The sequence below is a fragment of the Salvelinus alpinus genome, chromosome 20, assembly GCF_045679555.1.
Source record: "Salvelinus alpinus chromosome 20, SLU_Salpinus.1, whole genome shotgun sequence".
In the NCBI taxonomy this organism is placed as follows: domain Eukaryota; kingdom Metazoa; phylum Chordata; class Actinopteri; order Salmoniformes; family Salmonidae; genus Salvelinus; species Salvelinus alpinus.
The window spans coordinates 19,832,383-19,852,612 of NC_092105.1; the positions used below are offsets into that span (position 1 = coordinate 19,832,383).

At 43.1% G+C, this 20,230-nt stretch overlaps 1 protein-coding gene across 1 annotated transcript in view; it reads left to right on the top strand.

Annotated features, from left to right (window-relative positions):
* LOC139546431 (NALCN channel auxiliary factor 1-like) overlaps positions 1 to 18,251 on the top strand; it is a 316,615-nt gene extending 298,364 nt beyond the window's left edge. Inside the window, exons 2-3 of the mRNA XM_071354800.1 lie at positions 2,746 to 2,917; positions 6,387 to 18,251. Coding sequence (XP_071210901.1) covers positions 2,746 to 2,917; positions 6,387 to 6,709 — 495 coding nt within the window. The 3' untranslated portion in view covers positions 6,710 to 18,251. The remainder of the gene's footprint in view (positions 1 to 2,745; positions 2,918 to 6,386) is intronic.
* Positions 18,252 to 20,230: the final 1,979 nt, after the last annotated feature.

Consider the following 20,230-nt stretch of genomic DNA (forward strand, 5'->3'; position numbering starts at 1 on the left):
TGTATAGGATAGTTTTTGTTAGAAAAATGTGTATATTTCAGGTAGAAATCATAGTTTACAATTGCACCCACCATCACAACTCGACTAGAATAAATACAGAGAGCAACGTGTATTACCAATTTACTCATCATAAAACATTTCATAAAAATAGACAAAGCATAGCAATGGAAAGACACAGATCTTGTGAATTCAGACAATATTTCAGATTTTCTAAGCGTTTTACAGCGAAAACACAATAAATCGTTATATTAGCATACCACATGTGCAAACGTTACCCCAGCATGAATCCAAGGCAACGGGAGCGATAACGTTATGATCACCAAAATATATTAATTTTTTCACTAACCTTCTCAGAATTCTTACGATGACACTCCTGTAACATCATATTACAACATACATATAGAGTTTGTTCGAAAATGTGCATATTTAGCCACAAAAAAACGTGGTTATACAATGAGAATAGTAGCAAAACTGGCCTGAAAATGTCGGGCGCTATCTTTGAGAGTGATCTAGTCTAATCGATAGCTAATCATAAACTTGACAAAAAAATACAGGGTTGACAGGAATCGAAAGACAAATTAGTTCTTAATGCAATCGCTGACTTACATTTCTAAAATTATCCTTACTGTGCAATACCGGGTCCGCCAAAGCGAAGCTACACATAACAAAATGGCGATATATGCGTTTAAAATTTTTCAACAGAACAGCGATTTATCATCATAAATAGTTCTTACTGTGAGCTGTTCTTCCATCAGAATCTTGGGCAATGTATCCTTTCTCCGGTCTAATCGTCTTTTGGTCGAAAGATGTCCTCTTGTCCCGTCGAAATGGCCAATAACGTTCGGTATGTACAGGAAACGTGCCCAGCTCATGGAAGAGCGTCACAAATAAATGCCTCAAAATCGCACTAAACGGATATAAATTGCTATAAAACGGTTTAAATTAACTACCTTATGATGTTTTTAACACCTATAACAAGTAAAAACATGACCGGCGATATATTACTGGCTAAACCAAGGCTTGGAAAGGGGTCGGTCCGACGCCCTTCATGCGTCCAGCGCAGGATCCAAAAGAAAGCTACTTCCGGTCTTTTCTGTTTTATACAGGCCCTGATTGCGCAATCGACTCCATTCAAATTGTCACCACTTACTGACATCTAGAGGAAGGTGTAGGCAGTGTTTGTATCCTCATAGCATTCACAGGGACATTAAAACTGACCTGGGACCAGAGGCCAAGATTTCTGAAATCTCACTCCCTGTCAGTGGGAAAAGTGCTGTAGATAGAGTTCTGTTCCACTCAGAGACATAATTCCAACGGTTATAGAAACTAGAGAGTGTTTTCTATCCAATAATAACAATAATATGCATATTGTACGAGCAAGAATTGACTACTAGGCAGTTTAATTTGGCAATGTCAAAAAAATTAAAGTGCTAACGCGCTCCCTATTGACAAAAGGTTAAACAACGGGTATGTCGATCCTGAATGCTTATTGGTTAAAACCGCATTCCAGACCGTGTCTTTTCCACAAGTTACCACCAGCTAAATCTGTGATGTTAAAATGCTTATTTTACTCTTTTCCATCTTACTGCGCAATCCACTGTCTTATCATCCCAGTCAGGCAATTTATAAACTTAATCTCCACTATAAAAAGCATCTAGAAATTATCTCACATTTCTTTTAGACTAACATTTCGTTTTCAACAGCGGAGATTTGTATAAACCTTCCTGTCTGTCTCTCTGACATTTGCAAAATGTTTTCAATATTAAAATTCGATCTCCTGCTGTCCCATAGTGAATGTGTCGAGAGTCAGGACGAGACAGGCAGGCAGTGTTTCTCAGCCAGTCGAAATCATGAATCAGATGGCGTAATTTGTATGAATATAGAAATGTCAATTGAAAAAAGGTAAAACGAAATAAAGTGCAGCTAGTTTGCAGTCTTGCCAGCTTCCATTTGAATATATTGTGTTAGATGTGTTGTTGGCTAGCTTCTCTAAACGTCAGTGTTCTGACGAGAGAGCAGATTTTCTATGCCAGGCGAAATTGCGCCTCATTAGCTCATTGTCCAAAGAAATGTCACTAGAAAACAGCTTAAACAAATGCAAAGGGGGCTACTGTTGTTATTCTGGCTGCATTGTTTGACGTGACTGTAAGTTAGCCGTAGTTGGTTAGCTAGCAAGCAAGGGATAAGAATGTTGCCAGCCAGTATGGCAATGGAACATTTAGAACGAACGACTGGGTCGCGTCCTTAGATACAGAACAAAAAGACTGAACGACTGGGTCGCGTCTTTGGCAACTGAACTGATAGATCGAATGCTTGGGTAGCAACTCAAGATTTGTGTCAGGACTATATCTTGTGGAAGGATGAAATAGTATGAATAAATTCATCAAAATGTCAATCATTATTTGAATATGTTGGTAACCCGTTGTATAAAAGTGATAATCCCCTCGAAGCCAGTGTTTGGAGGATAGACATGGCCTTCCACCCACACATCCTTATGGATGCACTGGATACCAGGATACCAGGATACCAAAAGTACCAATGGACACAAATAAAATCAAAGAGCTTAGTTTCAGTGTTTTTTGAACGATGGTCCAGTCAATTCAAGTGAATCAATTGCAGTAGAGGTCACGGATGGAGAGTGTGTCACGGATGCGAGCGTTGTGTGTGTGTGTGTGTGTATCATCAGTGGCAATACAATTTATAACTCATCAATGTGCTCTCTCCCTCCCATCCCTCTCCTTTTAGACGGTATATAAGCCCTGGCTGTGCTCGCAGTACTTCCAGACCACCCAGATGCACTGCAGTAAGAGGATCCCGTGTGGCCAGTACTGTCTGGAGGTGCAGCAGAGGTGTCCCTTTATCCTGCCTGACAACGACGATCTCATCCATGGAGGAAGTCCCAGTTTCATATGCACAGGTACTACTTCATATACTGTACAGGTTATATGCTCAGGGACACACAGAATGATCTGAATATGGAAATTACTCCCTGTTGAACATGACTGATATGTTACAAATAACTAACGGAACGAAAATGCACCTCCAAACAATATTTCACCTTTATTTATACAGATAAGTCAGTTAAGAACCAATTGTTATTTACAACGACGACCTGTCAGTGAGTGGACACAGCACGTATAACGTTAAAAGTGGTGTGTGGAGTGGGGCTCCTGAGTGGAGCATCGGTCTAAGGCACTGCATCTCATTGCTAAAACTGTCATTACAGACACCCTGGTTCAAATCCAGGTTGTATCACAACTGGCTGTGATTGGGGGTCCAACAGGGCGGTGCACACTTGACCCGGTGTAGGCAGTCATTTTAAATAAGAATTTGTTCTTTAACTGACTTGCCTAGTTAAATAAAGGTTAAATAAAAAAATTACAAGTAAATATCACACAAGTAGGCTAAACAATATCATACAATCAGCAGTCACTAAGACATTAATAGGCAGCATTTAAGAGGTAGGGGAAAACACATGCAGTTATCAGTTAACATCTCAAGACAGTTTGTTTTCAAAAGTACCAATGGACACAAATAAAATCAGAGCTTAGTTTCAATGTTTTTTTGACGATGGTCCAGTCTCTAGCAGCGGACAATTGAAAAGCATCTTCACCAAAGATACTGAGAGCCTTGGGGATTGCCAGCTTCATGTAAATGCTGGATCTCAGGTTGCTGTTGGTGGTGGGGAGTCTTAGTAGTAAGCTGAGATAAACAGGGGTCTTGCCCAGGAGGGATTTGTATATGAATATGAGCCAGTGAGTTTGATGTTATACATGCAGGGATTGCCAGTTAATGGATGGATATAAGTCACATTGATGGTTTTGGAATGGGGCAACAGTAACGAAGTGAATGGCAGAGTGTAACTGTTATAGTGTGGGATATGCTGTAGAGCACACATCTTTGTGACTGGGGCAGGGGTGTCAAACATACACTGTGTGTACAAACGTATGTGGACACCCTTTCAAATTAGTGGATTTGTCTATTTCAGCCACACCCGTTAATGACAGGTGTATAAAATCAAGCACACAGCCATGCAATCTCCATAGATAAACTTTGGCTGTAGATTGGCCTTACTGAAGAGCTCAGTGACTTTCAATGTGGCACTGTCATAGGATGCCACCTTTCCAACCAGTTTGTGAAATTTATGCCCTGCTAAAGCTGCCTTGGTCAACTGTAAGTGCTGATATTGTGAAGTGGAAACATCTATAAGCAACAACAGCTCAACGCGAAATGGCCACACAAGTGTTGACGCGAGTAGCATGTAAAAATCATCTGTCCTCAGTTGCAACACTCACTATTGAGTTCCAAACTGCCTCTGGAAGCAACGCAGCGCAATAACTGTTTGTTGGGAGCTTCATGAAATGGGTTTCCATGCCCGAGCAGCTACACACATGCCTAAGATCACCAATCGCAATGCCAAAGCTTGTCGCCATTGGACTCTGGAGCAGTGGAAACATGTTCTCTGGAGTGATGAATCACGTTTTATCTTCTGGCAGTCCAACGGACAAATCTGGGTTTGGCGGATGCCAGGAGAACGCTACCTGCCCCAATGCATAGTGCCAACTGTAAAGTTTGGTGGAGGAGGAGTGATGGTCTGGGGTTGTTTGTCATGGTTCGGGATAGCCCCCTTACTTCCATCGAAGAGAAATTTAACACAACACCATACAATGACATTCTAGATGACTCTATGCTTCCAAACTTGTGGCAACAGTGTGGGGAAGGCCCTTTCCTATTTCAGCAATGTCCCCGTGTACAAAGCGAAGGTCCATAATGAAATGGTTTGTCGTGATCAGTGGAAGAACTAAATAATAAACACTGTGCACTGTCATTTGACCTACATTCATACAGTTTATTGACTGTACAGCCCGCTAATAATCACTAGACAGTCAGGGAGCATATTTTTTAACTGATGGACAGAGGACAATAAAAAAATATATATAAAAATGACATGAAGGAAATAGAACAAATTGATAGTGCAGCCCTCCGGACTTTGTTGAAGGCTGAAATCGGCCCGCGTTCCAAAATGAGTTTGACACCCTGGTCTAGAAGCGACTTCTCATTTAATGTATGCAGTAGAGCGATGCCTTCCACCACAAAGCTATTGGATGTAGCACCAGTTGTCCATGAGCAGAGTGACAATATGTGAGTTTATTGTATGTCCCCACCTGCTGGTCATATTGCAGAGCAGCAAGCCAAAGTCAACAAGACCACCAGACAGGAGTTTATGCTTGGTGCAGCCCAAATGGAGAATGAGGCTTTTTAGTTTTGAGACAGTTAGAGGTCAGTTCTAATAATCCATGTTGATTTATCTGTCGAAAATATGAACATTTTCCTGTCTTCCGTAGCTTAATAATTTGGTTTTATGCTGATTTGGTGCTGCTTTCCTTCATCTGAAAACATCTGATCTGTGTGTGTGTGTGTGTGTGTGTGTGTGTGTGTGTGTGTGTGTGTGTTTGTACCTACATGCGTCTGTGTGTGTACACCCCTTTGTGTGTTTCCAAACACACACTCTAAAAGTGTGGCCTCAGATCGTAGCTGTAACCGTTTTTTTGTCTTTAATCACTTTAACGTCAAACAGTCTAGAGTGGGAGACAACTTAGCCCTCCTCACAAGTTCACCCACTGACATTAGCATGCACACCACTCACTGAACATGGAGGGAGCAACAGTCGTTGTCGTTAGAGTACAGAAGATAATACGTTTTCCAATCCAAAATGAATCTATAGCCTCTACCAGACTACTACGAGACACTTCTTGATTTTAGAGTATCGAATGCTTGTAACTAATGTTGGAAACAACATTTTGGAGTGAATATGATTTTTCTTACACACATATTATATTTGTAGAGATTTCAAGGGGTAAGCTAAGAGATTTTTATCTTATGTTTATTGTGTGGTAAATAGTTCAGTTTTATTTTCATTGTTTTGCATTTGTTTATTTTTTTCCTGTAAAGCACATTGCGTTGCATTCCACGTCTGAAATGTGCTGTATAAATAAAGCTTGATTTGATTTGAGATGAGCAGAACTGTGTATGGTACTGTAGCCTATGTTTGCATATGGTCTAAAAAGTGTTGAATATTTAAGCAATAAGGTGCGGGGGGGTGTGGTATATGGCCAATATACCACGACTAAGAGCGGTTCTTATGCGCAACGCGGAGTGCTATGACACAGCCCTTAGCCGTGGTATATTGGCCATATATCACAAACCCCTGAGGTGCCTTATTGTTATTATAAACTGGTTACCAACTTAATTAGAGCAGTAAAAATAAATGTTTTGTCATACCCATGGTATACGTTCTGATATACCACGGCTTTCAGCCAATCAGCATTCAGGGCTCGAACCACCAAGTTTATAATGCGTAGTAAACGTGTGTTCCTCCTCTGCAGGGCTGTTGGAGGAGTACCCTGGGGGTGTGGATGCAGATGCAGAGTGCTGTGATGTCCGGTGGGACTTCCAGACGGAAGCAGACAACAACCGTTCTCGGGGGACCCTCAAAAGAACTCACCCATCCTGTCACCACCGAACCTCTCTCAGTTCCTCGGCCGCGTGCAGACTGTGCAACAGCCGGCTCAAACTCTGCCTGCTAGTCCTTGTCCTCCTGCACACTGTTGCCTCCCTCACCGCATCCCACAATGCAACGGGTGTGGGCTTGGGTCTTCCCGCCTCCCTCACCCCTCTGGAGGAGAGTTCCCCCACCAACGAGGAGTGATGGGATGGCTGAGGACTCACGTTGTCATGGCAACAGCGTGGCTATGAGGATTTGAAACATCTCTGCCTCGGTCGTGAATGCTAAGTGCTGTGGACTTGACATCTGCGGCCGCCGTGCTTTCTGGGTAATGGAGTCTTTGCAGAGGTTTGGGACTACTTGGAGACATACAAATCAATCAAAACAAACAGACTAACAAACGAACAAACAAAGAGATAAAAAACATGACTGTGGTGGGAATGTGGGACAATGCCACAGCCTTTGTTGACTGCAAAGGCCTCCTCACTGCTGAGTTTCTCTCTCTGCTCTTTTTTACACTGTGTTCCTGTTCTGGCTTTTTGTTGCACTGGCTGACTACGGGATAACATTCACTCTCCCTCTTTTTGAATTTCCATCCATTATGTTTTATGTTGTTCCTTTATGGGTCTCTTGCGCAGGAAAATGTCTCATCGATATAGGATAGATAACATGTATCAAAAAGCAAAGTTGTGAGTGTGTGCATGCTTGTGTGTGTGAGTGTGTGTGGATGTGTGTGTCCACTCTGAAGTCTCCCCTTATTTGGGTTCCCATTCCTAAAGCTTCTTGAGATGTAGGAAAGGACTCTAAAATGTTAGAGTAGTAATTTGTTCTCATGTTCTCTCTCACAGTATCCCTGGTAAAGTTAACACACACCCACATTTCTTCAGATTATACTACTGGCCAATCTCTCAATATAGAAGACAACCCCTTAACCCAGCCGTAGATATACAAATATTCCACTCTGAATCCTGTCTCTACCACACTGTCCATTCCCCATGACATCTTCTCAGTTCAGCACTCCACACACAGGTGTGATGTTCTACTTTCTCTTTATTGTTTTGTCTAATCAAGATGTGTAAACTCTATACTGTACTTGCATGTGGAGGCTCTCTTAAATTATGTGAAATTCACAGCCTTGTTGGTTTGCTTTGCGTAGCCTTAGCCACGCTGTGTTACAGAACACTACTGCACCCCCAAAAGACCACCAGTGCGGTAGCAGTGGCCTCTGTTTTTCACTGCATTGTTCAGAAAATGTTACTTAAATCTCACATTAAGTAAAGGGCTTATTGCTATATACATATATACACACACTCACACATCACAAGACGGGTGTATGGCTTGAGGTATCTCATTGTGGCACTGCATGCTTAAGGGTACAACTTCAAAGGTAAGCATTTGCTTACAAGGCGGTTCATGCTTTGCTATAGAGAACGGGCAGGTGTAGAACCCAGTATGGAGTATGTTTGAGGAGAAACGTTGGGCGGCAGAGTGAGGTTGAGAAGCTCAGCGGCAGATGTTAGCATTACTGTTTGCATAATGGTTAACGATAGCTGGAAGAAAAGGCAATCTTTAAGGGCTGTTTTTATTCTTTCTTTGTCCCGTTGTTTTCTAGATAATGAACTGAGCTGATGGATACGTGAGTCAGGTTCTGATAGGTGGGTCAGGTTCTGATAGGTGAGTCAGGTTCTGATAGGTGAGTCAGGTTCTGATAGGTGAGTCATTGTGAAGTCTGTCTGATGTTTACTTGTTGTTTCACTCATATTCATGACGCATTCACAACCTCCGGGAGAGTTGGGGAATACGACCTGTAAACTCGGAGCAACGAGGTGTGTGCATTCACGTGCTTTAAAACTAGATGACACATGAATTCAGTAATTAACAGCAAACTAGCTACCTTAACCATAAACCAAAAGTAGAGCTATCACACTCATAAACAAATAGTGTTAAAAACAAAAAATACATTTTTGTGGTTGCATTTAACTGCCAAAAATGCTGTCATCGAAGTCATTTCCTTAGGTGATGTCAGAGTTCAGAATGTCAGAGGTGTCGGGTTCCAAATCATTACAACAGGTGTAGACCTTACAGTTTTAATAAAAATAAGTGTTAAAATATGATTTAGTAAATAAGCTAAAGTTAAAAAGAAAAAAGAAAATTAACAAATAATTAGAGCAACAATAAATTAACAGTAGCGAGGCTATATACAGGGGTTACCGGTACAGAGTCAATGTGCGGTGGCACAAGTTAGTTAAGGTAATTTAGGTAATATGTACATGTACTGTAGGTAGAGGTGAAGTTACCATGCATAGATAATAAACAGAGAGTAGCAGCAGCATAAAAATGGGGGAACGGGGGTCATTGCAAACTATCTGGGTAGACATTTGGTTAGCTGTTCAGGAGTCTTATGGCTTGGGGGTAGAAACTGTTAAGAATACTTTTGGACCTAGACTTGGCGCTCCGGTACCACTTGCCATGCGGCAGCAGAGGGAACAGTCTATGACTAGGGTGGCTGGAGTCTGACAATTTTTAGGGCCTTCCTCTGACACCGCCTGTTGTCGAGGTTCTGGATGGAAGGAAGCTTGGCCCCAGTGATGTACTGGGCCGTATAGTCTACCCTCAGTAGTGCCTTGCTGTCGGAGGCCGAGCAGTTGCCATACCAGGCAGTGATGCAACGAGTCAGGATGCTCTCGTTGGTGCAGCTGTAGAACTTTTTGAGGATCTGAGAACCCATGCCAAATCTTTTCAGTCTCCTGAGGGGGAATAGGCGTTGTCGTGCCCGCTTTACGGCTGTCTTTGTGTGTTTGTACCATGACAGTGGACACCAAGGAACTTGAAGCTCAAATCTGCTCGTCTACAGCCCTGTCGATGAGAACTGGGGTGTGCCCGGCCATCCTTTTCCTGTAGTCCACGATCATTGTCTTGATTACGTTGAGGGAGAGGAGGTAATCCTGACACCACACTGCCAGGTCTCTGACCTCCTCCCTTTAGACTGCCTCATTGTTGTCAGTAATCAGGCCTACCACTGTTGTGTCTTTGGCAAACGTAATGATGGTGTTGGAGTCGTGCTTGGCCATGCAGTAATGAGTGAACAGGAGGGGACTGAAAACGCACACCTGAGGTGCCCCTGTATTGAGGATCAGCAAGGCAGATGTGTTGTTACCTACCCTTACCACCTGGGATGGCCCGTCAGGAAGTCCAGGATCCAGTTGCAGAGGGAGGTGTTTAGTCCCAGGGTCCTTGGCTTAGTGATGAGCTTTGAGGGAACTATGGTGTTGAACGCTGAGCTTCAGTCAATGAATAGCATTCAAACGTAGGTGTTCCTTTTATCTAGGTGTGAAAGGGCAGTATGGAGTGCAATAGAGATTCCGTCATCTGTGGATCTGTTGGGGCAGTATGCAAATTGGAGTGGGTCTAGGGTTTCTGGGATAATGGTGATGACATGAGCCATGACCAGCCTTTCAAAGCACATCGTGGCTACAGACGTGAGTGCTACGGGTCGGTAGTCATTTAGGCAGATTACCTTGGTGGTCTTGGGCACAGGGACTATGGTGGTCTGCTTGAAACATGTTGGTATTACAGACTCGGGGTCAGGGACAGGTTGAAAATGGCAGTGAATGCACTTACCAGTTGGTTAGCACATGCTCGGAGTACACGTCCTGGTAATCCATCTGGTCCTGCGGCCTTGGGAATGTTGATATGTTTAGAGGTCTTACTCACATCAGCTACGGAGTGTGATCATACAGCCATACCAGATTGTGCTCTCATGCATGCTTCAGTGTTGCTTGCCAGGAAGTGCGCATAGAAGTCATTTAGCTTGTCTGGTAGGCACGTGTCACTGGGCAGATCGCAGCTGTGCTTCCCTTTGTAGTCCGTAATAGTTTGCAAGTTCTGCCACAGCTGACGAGCGTCGGAGCCGGTGTAGTAGGATTCAATCTTAGTCCTGTATTGACACTTTGCCTGTTTGATGGTTCGTCGGAGGGCATAGCGGGATTTCTTATAAGCCTCCGGGTTAGCTCAGTTGCCTGTAATCCATGGCTTCTGGTTGGGGTATGTACGTACAGTCACAGTGGGGACGACATCATCGATGCATTTATTGAGGAAGCCATTGATTGATGTGGTGTACTCCTCAATGCCATCGGAAGAATCTCAGAACATTTTCGAGTCTGTGCTTGCAAAATAGTCCTCTAGCTTAGCATCTGTGTCATCTGATCACTTCTGTATTGAGCGAGTCACTGGTACGTCCTGCTTTAGTTGTTGCTTTTAAGCATTAATCAGTAGGATAGAGTTATGGTCAGATTTGCCAAATGGAGGGCAAAGGAGAGCTTTGTACGCATCTCTGTGTGTGGAGTAAAGCTGGTCTAGAGTTTTTTTCTCCCTCTGGTTGTACCTGTGACATGCTGGTAGAAATGAGGTAAAACGGATTTAAGTTTGCATGCATTAAATTCCCCGGCCACTAGGAGCGCCGCCTCTGGATGAGCATTTTCTTGTTTGCTTATGGCCTTATAGAGTTGGTTGAGTGCGGTCTTAGTGCCAACATCGGTTTGTGGTGTTAAATAGAGAGTTAAGACAAATACAGATGAAAACTCTCTTGGTATATAGTGTGGTCTACAGCTTATCATGAGATACTCTACCTCGAGACTTCCTTAATATTAGATTTCGTGCACCAGCTGTTATTGACAAATAGACCCAGAACACCACCGCTTGTCTTACCAGAGGCAGCTGTTCTATCTTGCTGATGCAAGGAAAACCCAGCCAGATGTATGTTATCCATGTTGTCGTTCAGCCACGACTCGTGAAACATAATATATTACCGTTTTAATGTCCTGTTGGTAGGATAGTCTTGATCGGAGCTCCTCCATTTTATTATCCAATGATTACATGTTGGCTAATAGGATGGATGGTAGAAGCGGGTTACCCACTCGCCGTCGGATTCTTACAAGGCACCCCGACTTATGTCCCCTATATCTCAGTCTCCTCTTCATGCGAATGATGGGGATTTGGGCTTTGTCCAGTGTGAAGTAAATCCTTTGCGTCCGACTCGTTGAAGAAAATATCTAAGTCCAGTACAAGGTGAGTAATCACTGTTCTGATAACCAGAAGCTCTTTTCGGTCATAAGAGCCGTTGGCAAAATAAGTTACAAATAACGTGAAAAAACACACACAAAAGCACAACTGGTTCGTAGCCCTTAAATTGGCAGCCGTCTCTTCCGGCGCCATTCTTTCATTATTATTTTACTGTTTCCAGAGATGATACCAGAGTTGCCACTTTTTAAGTAACACTTGGAAGCTAATGTGGGCTTTTTTTCTCCTATTTTAAATCTGATAGGTTGTGAATTCAGGGTCAGTTTATTTGACCTCATAATTTCCTCGCTGGTTCAACAGCCTGTTTTTCCATAGGCCAACAGTAGATGGGAATCTTGACTAGGTTTATTTCCAGCATGCAGTATAAATTATGAATTAAAAGTAGAAGAATGTCAGAGGAAGATTGAACCACTGGAAGACAGCTGAGGGTCATAGCAGATGCATAGGGATATAGGAGGCTGAGGTCTGCATGCGTCCGTACATTCGTGCGTGTGTGCCTGTATTAGAGGGGCTTTTGGTGGCTCACTAATTAGTCAGGTTCAGCCTAGATCCAGTCTTCTCTGGATACCTCATTACCATGTCTGTGACCTTGGGGCCTGCAGGTTTAGCGAAAACCTCCAGTCCTCAGATCCCCCAGGAGACACAATACTGAATAGTCCCATTAATCATTTCTTCATCTTCATGAGCACCAGATTACAGCATACATACACCTTCATCAACATGACATCTCCATCAGCCTCACATCCCCTCATCCCTTTAGACCTATATCAGCATCACACCTCTATTCTCCCCTCATCCCTACAGTACATCAGCATTACACCTCTATCCTCCCCTCATCCCTATAGGCCTACAGTACATCAGCATTACACCTCTATCCTCCCCTCATCCCTATAGGCCTACAGTACATCAGCATTACACCTCTATTCTCCCCTCATCCCTATAGGCCTACAGTACATCAGCATTACACCTCTATCCTCCCCTCATCCCTATAGGCCTACAGTACATCAGCATTACACCTCTATCCTCCCCTCATCCCTATAGGCCTACATTACATCAGCATTACACCTCTATCCTCCCCTCATCCCTATAGGCCTACAGTACATCAGCATTACACCTCTATCCTCCCCTCATCCCTATAGGCCTACAGTACATCAGCATTACACCTCTATCCTCCCCTCATCCCTATAGGCCTACAGTACATCAACATTACACCTCTATCCTCCCCTCATCCCTAAAGGCCTACAGTACATCAGCATTACACCTCTATCCTCCCCTCATCCCTATAGGCCTACATTACATCAGCATTACACCTCTATCCTCCCCTCATCCCTATAGGCCTACAGTACATCAGCATTACACCTCTATCCTCCCCTCATCCCTATAGGCCTACATTACATCAGCATTACACCTCTATCCTCCCCTCATCCCTATAGGCCTACAGTACATCAGCATTACACCTATATCCTCCCCTCATCCCTATAGGCCTACAGTACATCAGCATTACACCTCTATCCTCCCCTCATCCTTATAGGCCTACAGTACATCAGCATTACACCTCTATCATCACCTCATCCCTATAGACCTACATCAGCATTACATCTCTATCATCACCTCATCCCTATAGACCTACATCAGCATTACATCTCTATCACCACCTCATCCCTATAGACCTACATCAGCTTTACACCTCTATCATCACCTCATCCCTATAGACCTACATCAGCATTACATCTCTATCATCACCTCATCCCTACAGACCTACAGCATTACATCTCTATCATCACCTCATCCCTATAGACCTATATCAGAATTACATCTCTATCATCACCTCATCCCTATAGACCTATATCAGAATTACATCTCTATCATCACCTCATCCCTATAGACCTATATCAGAATTACATCTCTATCACCACCTCATCCCTATAGACCTACATCAGCATTACATCTCTATCATCACCTCGTCCCTATAGACCTACATCAGCATTACACCTCTATCATCACCTCATCCTTATAGACCTACATCAGCATTACACCTCTATCATCACCTCATCCCTATAGACCTACATCAGCATTACATCTCTATCATCACCTCATCCCTATAGACCTACATCAACATTACATCTCTATCATCACCTCATACCTATAGACTTACATCAGCATTACATCTCTATCATCACCTCATCCCTATAGAACTACATCAACATTACACCTCTATCATCACCTCATCCCTATAGACCTACATCAGCATTACACCTCTATCATCACCTCATCCCTATAGACCTACATCAGCATTACACCTCTATCATCACCTCATCCCTATAGACCTACATCAGCATTACACCTCTATCATCACCTCATCCCTATAGACCTACATCAGCATTACATCTCTATCATCACCTCATCCCTATAGACCTACATCAGCATTACATCTCTATCATCACCTCATCCCTATAGACCTACATCAGCATTACACCTCTATCATCACCTCATCCCTATAGACCTACATCAGCATTACACCTCTATCATCACCTCATCCCTATAGACCTACAGCATTACATCTGTCATCACCTCATCCCTATAGACCTACATCAGCATTACATCTCTATCATCACCTCATCCCTATAGACCTACATCAGCATTACACCTCTATCATCACCTCATCCCTATAGACCTACAGCATTACACCTCTATCATCACCTCATCCCTATAGACCTACATCAGCATTACATCTCTATCATCACCTCATCCCTATAGATCTACATCAGCATTACATCTCTATCATCACCTCATCCCTATAGACCTACAGCATTACATCTCTATCATCACCTCATCCCTATAGACCTACATCAGCATTACATCTCTATCATCGCCTCATCCCTATAGACCTACATCAGCATTACACCTCTATCATCACCTCATCCCTATAGACCTACATCAGCATTACATCTCTATCATCACCTCATCCCTATAGACCTACATCAGCATTACATCTCTATCATCACCTCATTCCTATAGAACTACATCAGCATTACATCTCTATCATCACCTCATCCCTATAGACCTACATCAGCATTACATCTCTATCATCACCTCATCCCTATAGACCTACATCAGCATTACATCTCTATCATCACCTCATCCCTATAGACCTACATCAGCATTACATCTCTATCATCACCTCATACCTATAGACCTACATCAGAATTACACCTACAATACTTCTGCACATCTGAAAATAATCTTCTAGTAAACAGCCTCATTCTGTCTGTCCATCTGAGAGAGGAGTGAGAAAGAGAGAGACAAAGATTCGGAGGGAGGGTAGGCAAATGTAAAAAGGAGAGAGGATGGTTGAGGATGGTTGACTAAAGTGGACTCTAGCCCAAAACCGAAATCAGTAAGAGTGTGTGATGTCACAGCAGGGCTGTAAACAAACCTTTTGGGGGGGCAAACTATAAAAAGGGCACCCCAAAAAATATGTTTCTGCAACAGCGGTCACAGACTCGTTGAGCAATTATGACTGAATATTTATACTGAATAAATATATAACGCAACATGTAAAGGTTGGTCCCATGTTTCATGAGCTGAAATAAAAGATCACAGAAATGTTCCAGATGCACAAATTTTTTTATTTGTTTCAAGTTTGGTGCACAAATGTGTGTAAATCCCTATTAGTGAGCATTTCTCATTTGCCAAGATAGTCCATCCATCTGACAGGTGTGGCATATCAAGAAGCTGATTAAACAGCATGATCATTACACAAAAACGTGCAGTTTTGTCACAGAACACAGAATGCCACAGATGTCTCAAGTTTTGAGGGAGCGTGCAATTGGCATGTTGACTGCAGGAATGTTCACCAGAGCTGTTGCCAGAGATTTGAATGTTCACATCCATCCGGCCTCACAACCGCAGACCAAATGTAACCACGCCAGTCCAAGACCTCCACATCCGGCCTCTTCACATCGTGTGAGACCAGCCACCCGGACAGCTGATGAAACTGGGTTTGCACAACTCAAGAATTTATGCACAAACTGCCAGAAACGATCTTAGGGAAGTTCATCGGGTGCTCCTTGTCCTTACCAGGGTCTTGACCTAACTGCAGTTCGGCGTCATAAACAACTTCAGTTGGCATATGCTCACCTTAGATGGCCACTGGCACCCAGGAGGAGTGTGCTCTTCACGGATCAATCCCGGTTTCAACTGTACCTGGCAGATGGCAGACAGCGTGTATGGTGTTGTGTGGGCGAGCGGTTTGCTGATGTCAATGTTGTGAACAGTGCCCCATGGTGGCATTGGGGTTATGGTATGGGCAGGCATAAGTTACAGACAACAAACACAATTACATTTATCAATGGCAATTTGCATGTACAGAGATACAGCGACGAGATCCTGAGGCCCATTATCGTGCCATCACCTCATGTTTCAGCATGATCATGCTCAGCCCCATGTCGCAAGGATCTGTACATAATTCCTGAAAGCTGAAAATGTCCCAGTTCTTCCTTGGCCTGCATACCCACCAAACTTATCACCCATTGAGCATGTTTGGGATGCTCTGGATCGACATGTACACCAGCATGTTCCAGTTCCCGCAACTTAGCACAGCCATTGAAGAGGAGTGGAACAACATTCCACAGGCTAAAATCAACAGCCTGATCAACTATGTGAGAAAGAGATGTGTTACGCTGCATGAGGCGGTCAGACACCAGATACAGAATGTTTTTTTTGGGGGGGTATTTCACCCCTTTTTTCTCCCCAATTTCAATCTTGTCTCATCGCTGCAACTTGAGTCATGCATCCTCCGAAACATGACCAGCCAAACCACACTTTTTAACACCAGCCCGCTTAACCCAGAAGCCAGCCGCTGTCGAAGGAAACACTGTTCAACTGACGACCGCCTGCAGGCGCCCGGCCCGCCACAAGGAGTCGCTAGAGCGTGATGAGCCAAGTAAAGCCCCACCCGGCCAAACCCTCCCCTAACCCGGACGACGCTGGGCCATTGTGCACCGCACCTTGGGACTCCCGATCACGGCCGGTTGTGTTACAGCCCGGGATCAAACCCGAGTCTGTAGTGACGCCTCTAGAACTGCGATGCAGTGCCTTAGACCGCTGCGCCACTCAGGAGGCCCTACTGACTGGTTTTCTGATCCACGCCACTACCTTTTTTTATGGTATCTGTGACCAACAGATGCATATCTGTATTCCCAGTTGTGAAATCCATAGAATAGGGTCTAATGAATTTATTTCAATTGACTGATTTCCGTATGTGAACTGTAACTCAGTAAAAATCTTTGAAATTGTTGCATGTTGCGTTTATATTTTTGTAAAGTGTAGTTACATAAAAGCAATAGATGGCCACATCTTAATGGCTAATTAAATGACACATAGTTAAACTTGATTTTAAAGATGACTTGCGGGCAGTGGGTTCAGAACAACAAAAACTGTATACAAAATAAAATTCATAATTACCCAAAACAAAAGGGCACTTTAGATACTGGAAGGGCAAATGGGCATGTGCTCTGTACAGGTGGAGCCCTATCTGCATTACAGTATGCAAGAGAATCCTGCACACGCCCAGAATAAAGCCATGCCTCTTTTAGAGAGCTCTAAATAGTATGTACTGAGAGACAATATAAGTATCACCAAATATAAGTCTCTTCTCAGCAACTACAATATTACTAGCCCCATCCTGCTGCCCTCATTAAAGGTATTCTAAAAATAGAATGTTAGCATGTTAGCTGCTCCTACCTACAACTCTGCTGTGATTTGTTATGTTAGATTCCCTATTAAATCTAAATCAAATCAAATTGTATTGGTCACTGCGGGTGTAGCGAAAAGCTTGTGTTTCTAGCTCCAACAGTGCTGTAATATCAAACAATTTCACAACAAGGCAGATGGTATCATGCTAATGTTGTCTAAGGCCCTATCAATACAATCTGGATCACAATGGCTCATGATGTTGTACTCTATGTAACGTGGTCCTCCAAATGATTACCATGACCCAATCTAAAGACATCTATACTATTCTTATCCTGTCCCACTCTTTCATGTGTGCTACTGCCTGATAAAAATGTCTCTTTGTCTCTCCCTCCCTCTTTTTAACCATGGTTACGTTCTATGTCCTGTGGATCTATGCAGAAGCACATTCCTTTTTTGGGGTTTGGAAATATGTCCTCTTGAATGCTGAACCATGTATTATGTATGTCTTTGCTTTCAGGTTATCTTGCGTTTTGAGTTGATGTCATGTTTCTATACTCTTCCTCTTGAATTTTTTCCCCCTTGAGTGTCTGAAATCATTGGTTGCGTTTTTGTTAAAGCAGGAAGAGAATGCAGTGGCGCTTAACCAATATAATTGTACTCAGCTTCACAACCTTATTGAGAGAGGTTATGGGACTGTGTGTGTTTGAGAGAGTGAAAGCTATATGATTATTTAAAAGTTTCGAAGGCATATAGAAGTATCATTACAATTATGATTACTATTATACGACTGATATATTGTAATATTATAGATGCTTTAGATCAGTAACTTCTTTATTTTTTTTTTTACAAATGACTTTGATGAAATTATTTATAAATCAATCTCACGAGTCATGATCTTTTGGAAAAGTATGAAAACTACTGGTATGATGATTAAAATGGTGTTCTGATTAAATGAAATGCATACATATAATCTGTTCTTCTGTGGTTATTTTATGTATGTTGTAGTACTCTTCCAGACTCGTTACCAAGGAAGCACAATGAGTTGTTTCTACTGTCCTAAAACAAGGCAGATGGTACGTCTTGTATGAGGTAGTGGAGAGGTTTTAAGAACTGACCCTTATCTCTTCGTCTTTGTCATTAGTAATGAAGGTCCATTTTCCCCGTTTGAGCACACACGCAGTGCAGTCCCGTATTCACTAGGTGGTAGTGTAGGCCTAATGGTCAGGGGAAGGGATACTCCACAAGGTGGCAGTATAGGTGCATTATATGCTATTGTAGGGAGAGCCTTGATTATTACACATTCACATCACATCAGAAATATTTTGGCAGCAACTCACTTCATCCACTAGGCTACTGTGGAGTGCCAGGGTTAGTCTGAGCCTAGACCATCTTTTGAATGTAGTAAAATACAAGGTTTTGATTCTACTACGTGTATTCAGCATAGAAAAGGGAGAAGAGAGAAAAAAAACACCTCTCTTCCCCATCTATAATAGGACATGGTTGGTGTAGTATTGCATGCCAGGCTTGGACACACAGCTGCCAGTAAAAGAGATTGAGGATGCCACAACCCCTGCAGGAGCACTGGAGATTATTGCCTCGACAACAATGAGGCAGGCTGTTGACAAAGTTGACCAGACATCTGTGGTGCTGTCTGAGGCTGACAACAGTTGTCCTGACATCGAATGGAAACAACAACACAGACAATAGATGATCACGCTGCCTCTTGTTTCCCCAGACTCAAGCCCTTCTTAGAACAGTCTGACTTGACTCCAGCTCCAAATAGAGAGCAGAGATATGACATACGGATCCTGATGATCCTACTGGACCAGACCAAGCCCGGGCCTGTAGCCTGCTGGGGTTGGACAATAAAAGGGTGTTGAACAATAGGTCCTTAACTACCAAGAAGTCAGATGAATCCATTTAGCCAAATCCTTTCACCAGGGAGCTTTTACTGTAAAACATTCCCTCGAATGCATTCCAGCCATCCTGAAAGTGTATTTATTTTATTTATTTATTTTTAATTTCACCTTTATTTAACCAGGTAGGCTAGTTGAGAACAAGTTCTCATTTACAACTGCGACCTGGCCAAGAATAAAGCAAAGCAGTGCGACACAAACAACAACACAGAGTTACACATGGAATAAACAAACAAACAGTCAATAACACAATAGAAAAAGTCTATATACAGTGTGTGCAAATGAGGTAGGATAAGGGAGGTAAGGCAAAAAATTGCCCATAGTGGCGAAATAATTACAATATAGCAAGTAAACACTGGAGTGTGCAGAGGATGAGTGTGCAAGTAGAGATACTGGGGTGCAAAGGAGCAAAATAAAAAATTTAAAATAACAGTATGGGGATGAGGTAGTTGGATGGGCTATTTACGGATGGGTTATGTACAGGTGCAGTGATCTGTGTGCTCTGACAGCTGGTGCTTAAAGCTAGTGAGGGAGATATGACCCTCCAGCTTCAGTGATTTTTGCAATTCGTTCCAGTCATTGGGAGCAGAGAACTGGAAGGAAAGGCGGCCGATGAAGGAATTGGCTTTGGGGGTGACCAGTGAAATATACCTGCTGGAGCGCGTGCTACGGGTGGGTGCTGCTATGGTGACCAGTGAGCTGAGATAAGGCAGGGCTTTACCTAGCAAAGACTCATAGATGACCTGGAGCCAGTGGGTTTGGCGACGAATATGAAGCGAGGGCCAGCCAACGAGAGCATACAAGTCGCAGTGGTGGGTGGTTGTCACGACCTGACGTTATATTTGCTTTCTTCATTATTTGGTTAGGTCCGGGTGTGACAAGGGTGGTTTGTTTAGTTTTCGTATTGTCTAGGGGTTTTTGGTTATCAATGGGGATTTTGTATTGTCTAGAGGTATGGAGTTTTATGGAGGCCTGAATGGGTTCCCAGTCAGAGACAGCTGTTTATCGTTGTCTCTGATTGGGGAGCCTATTT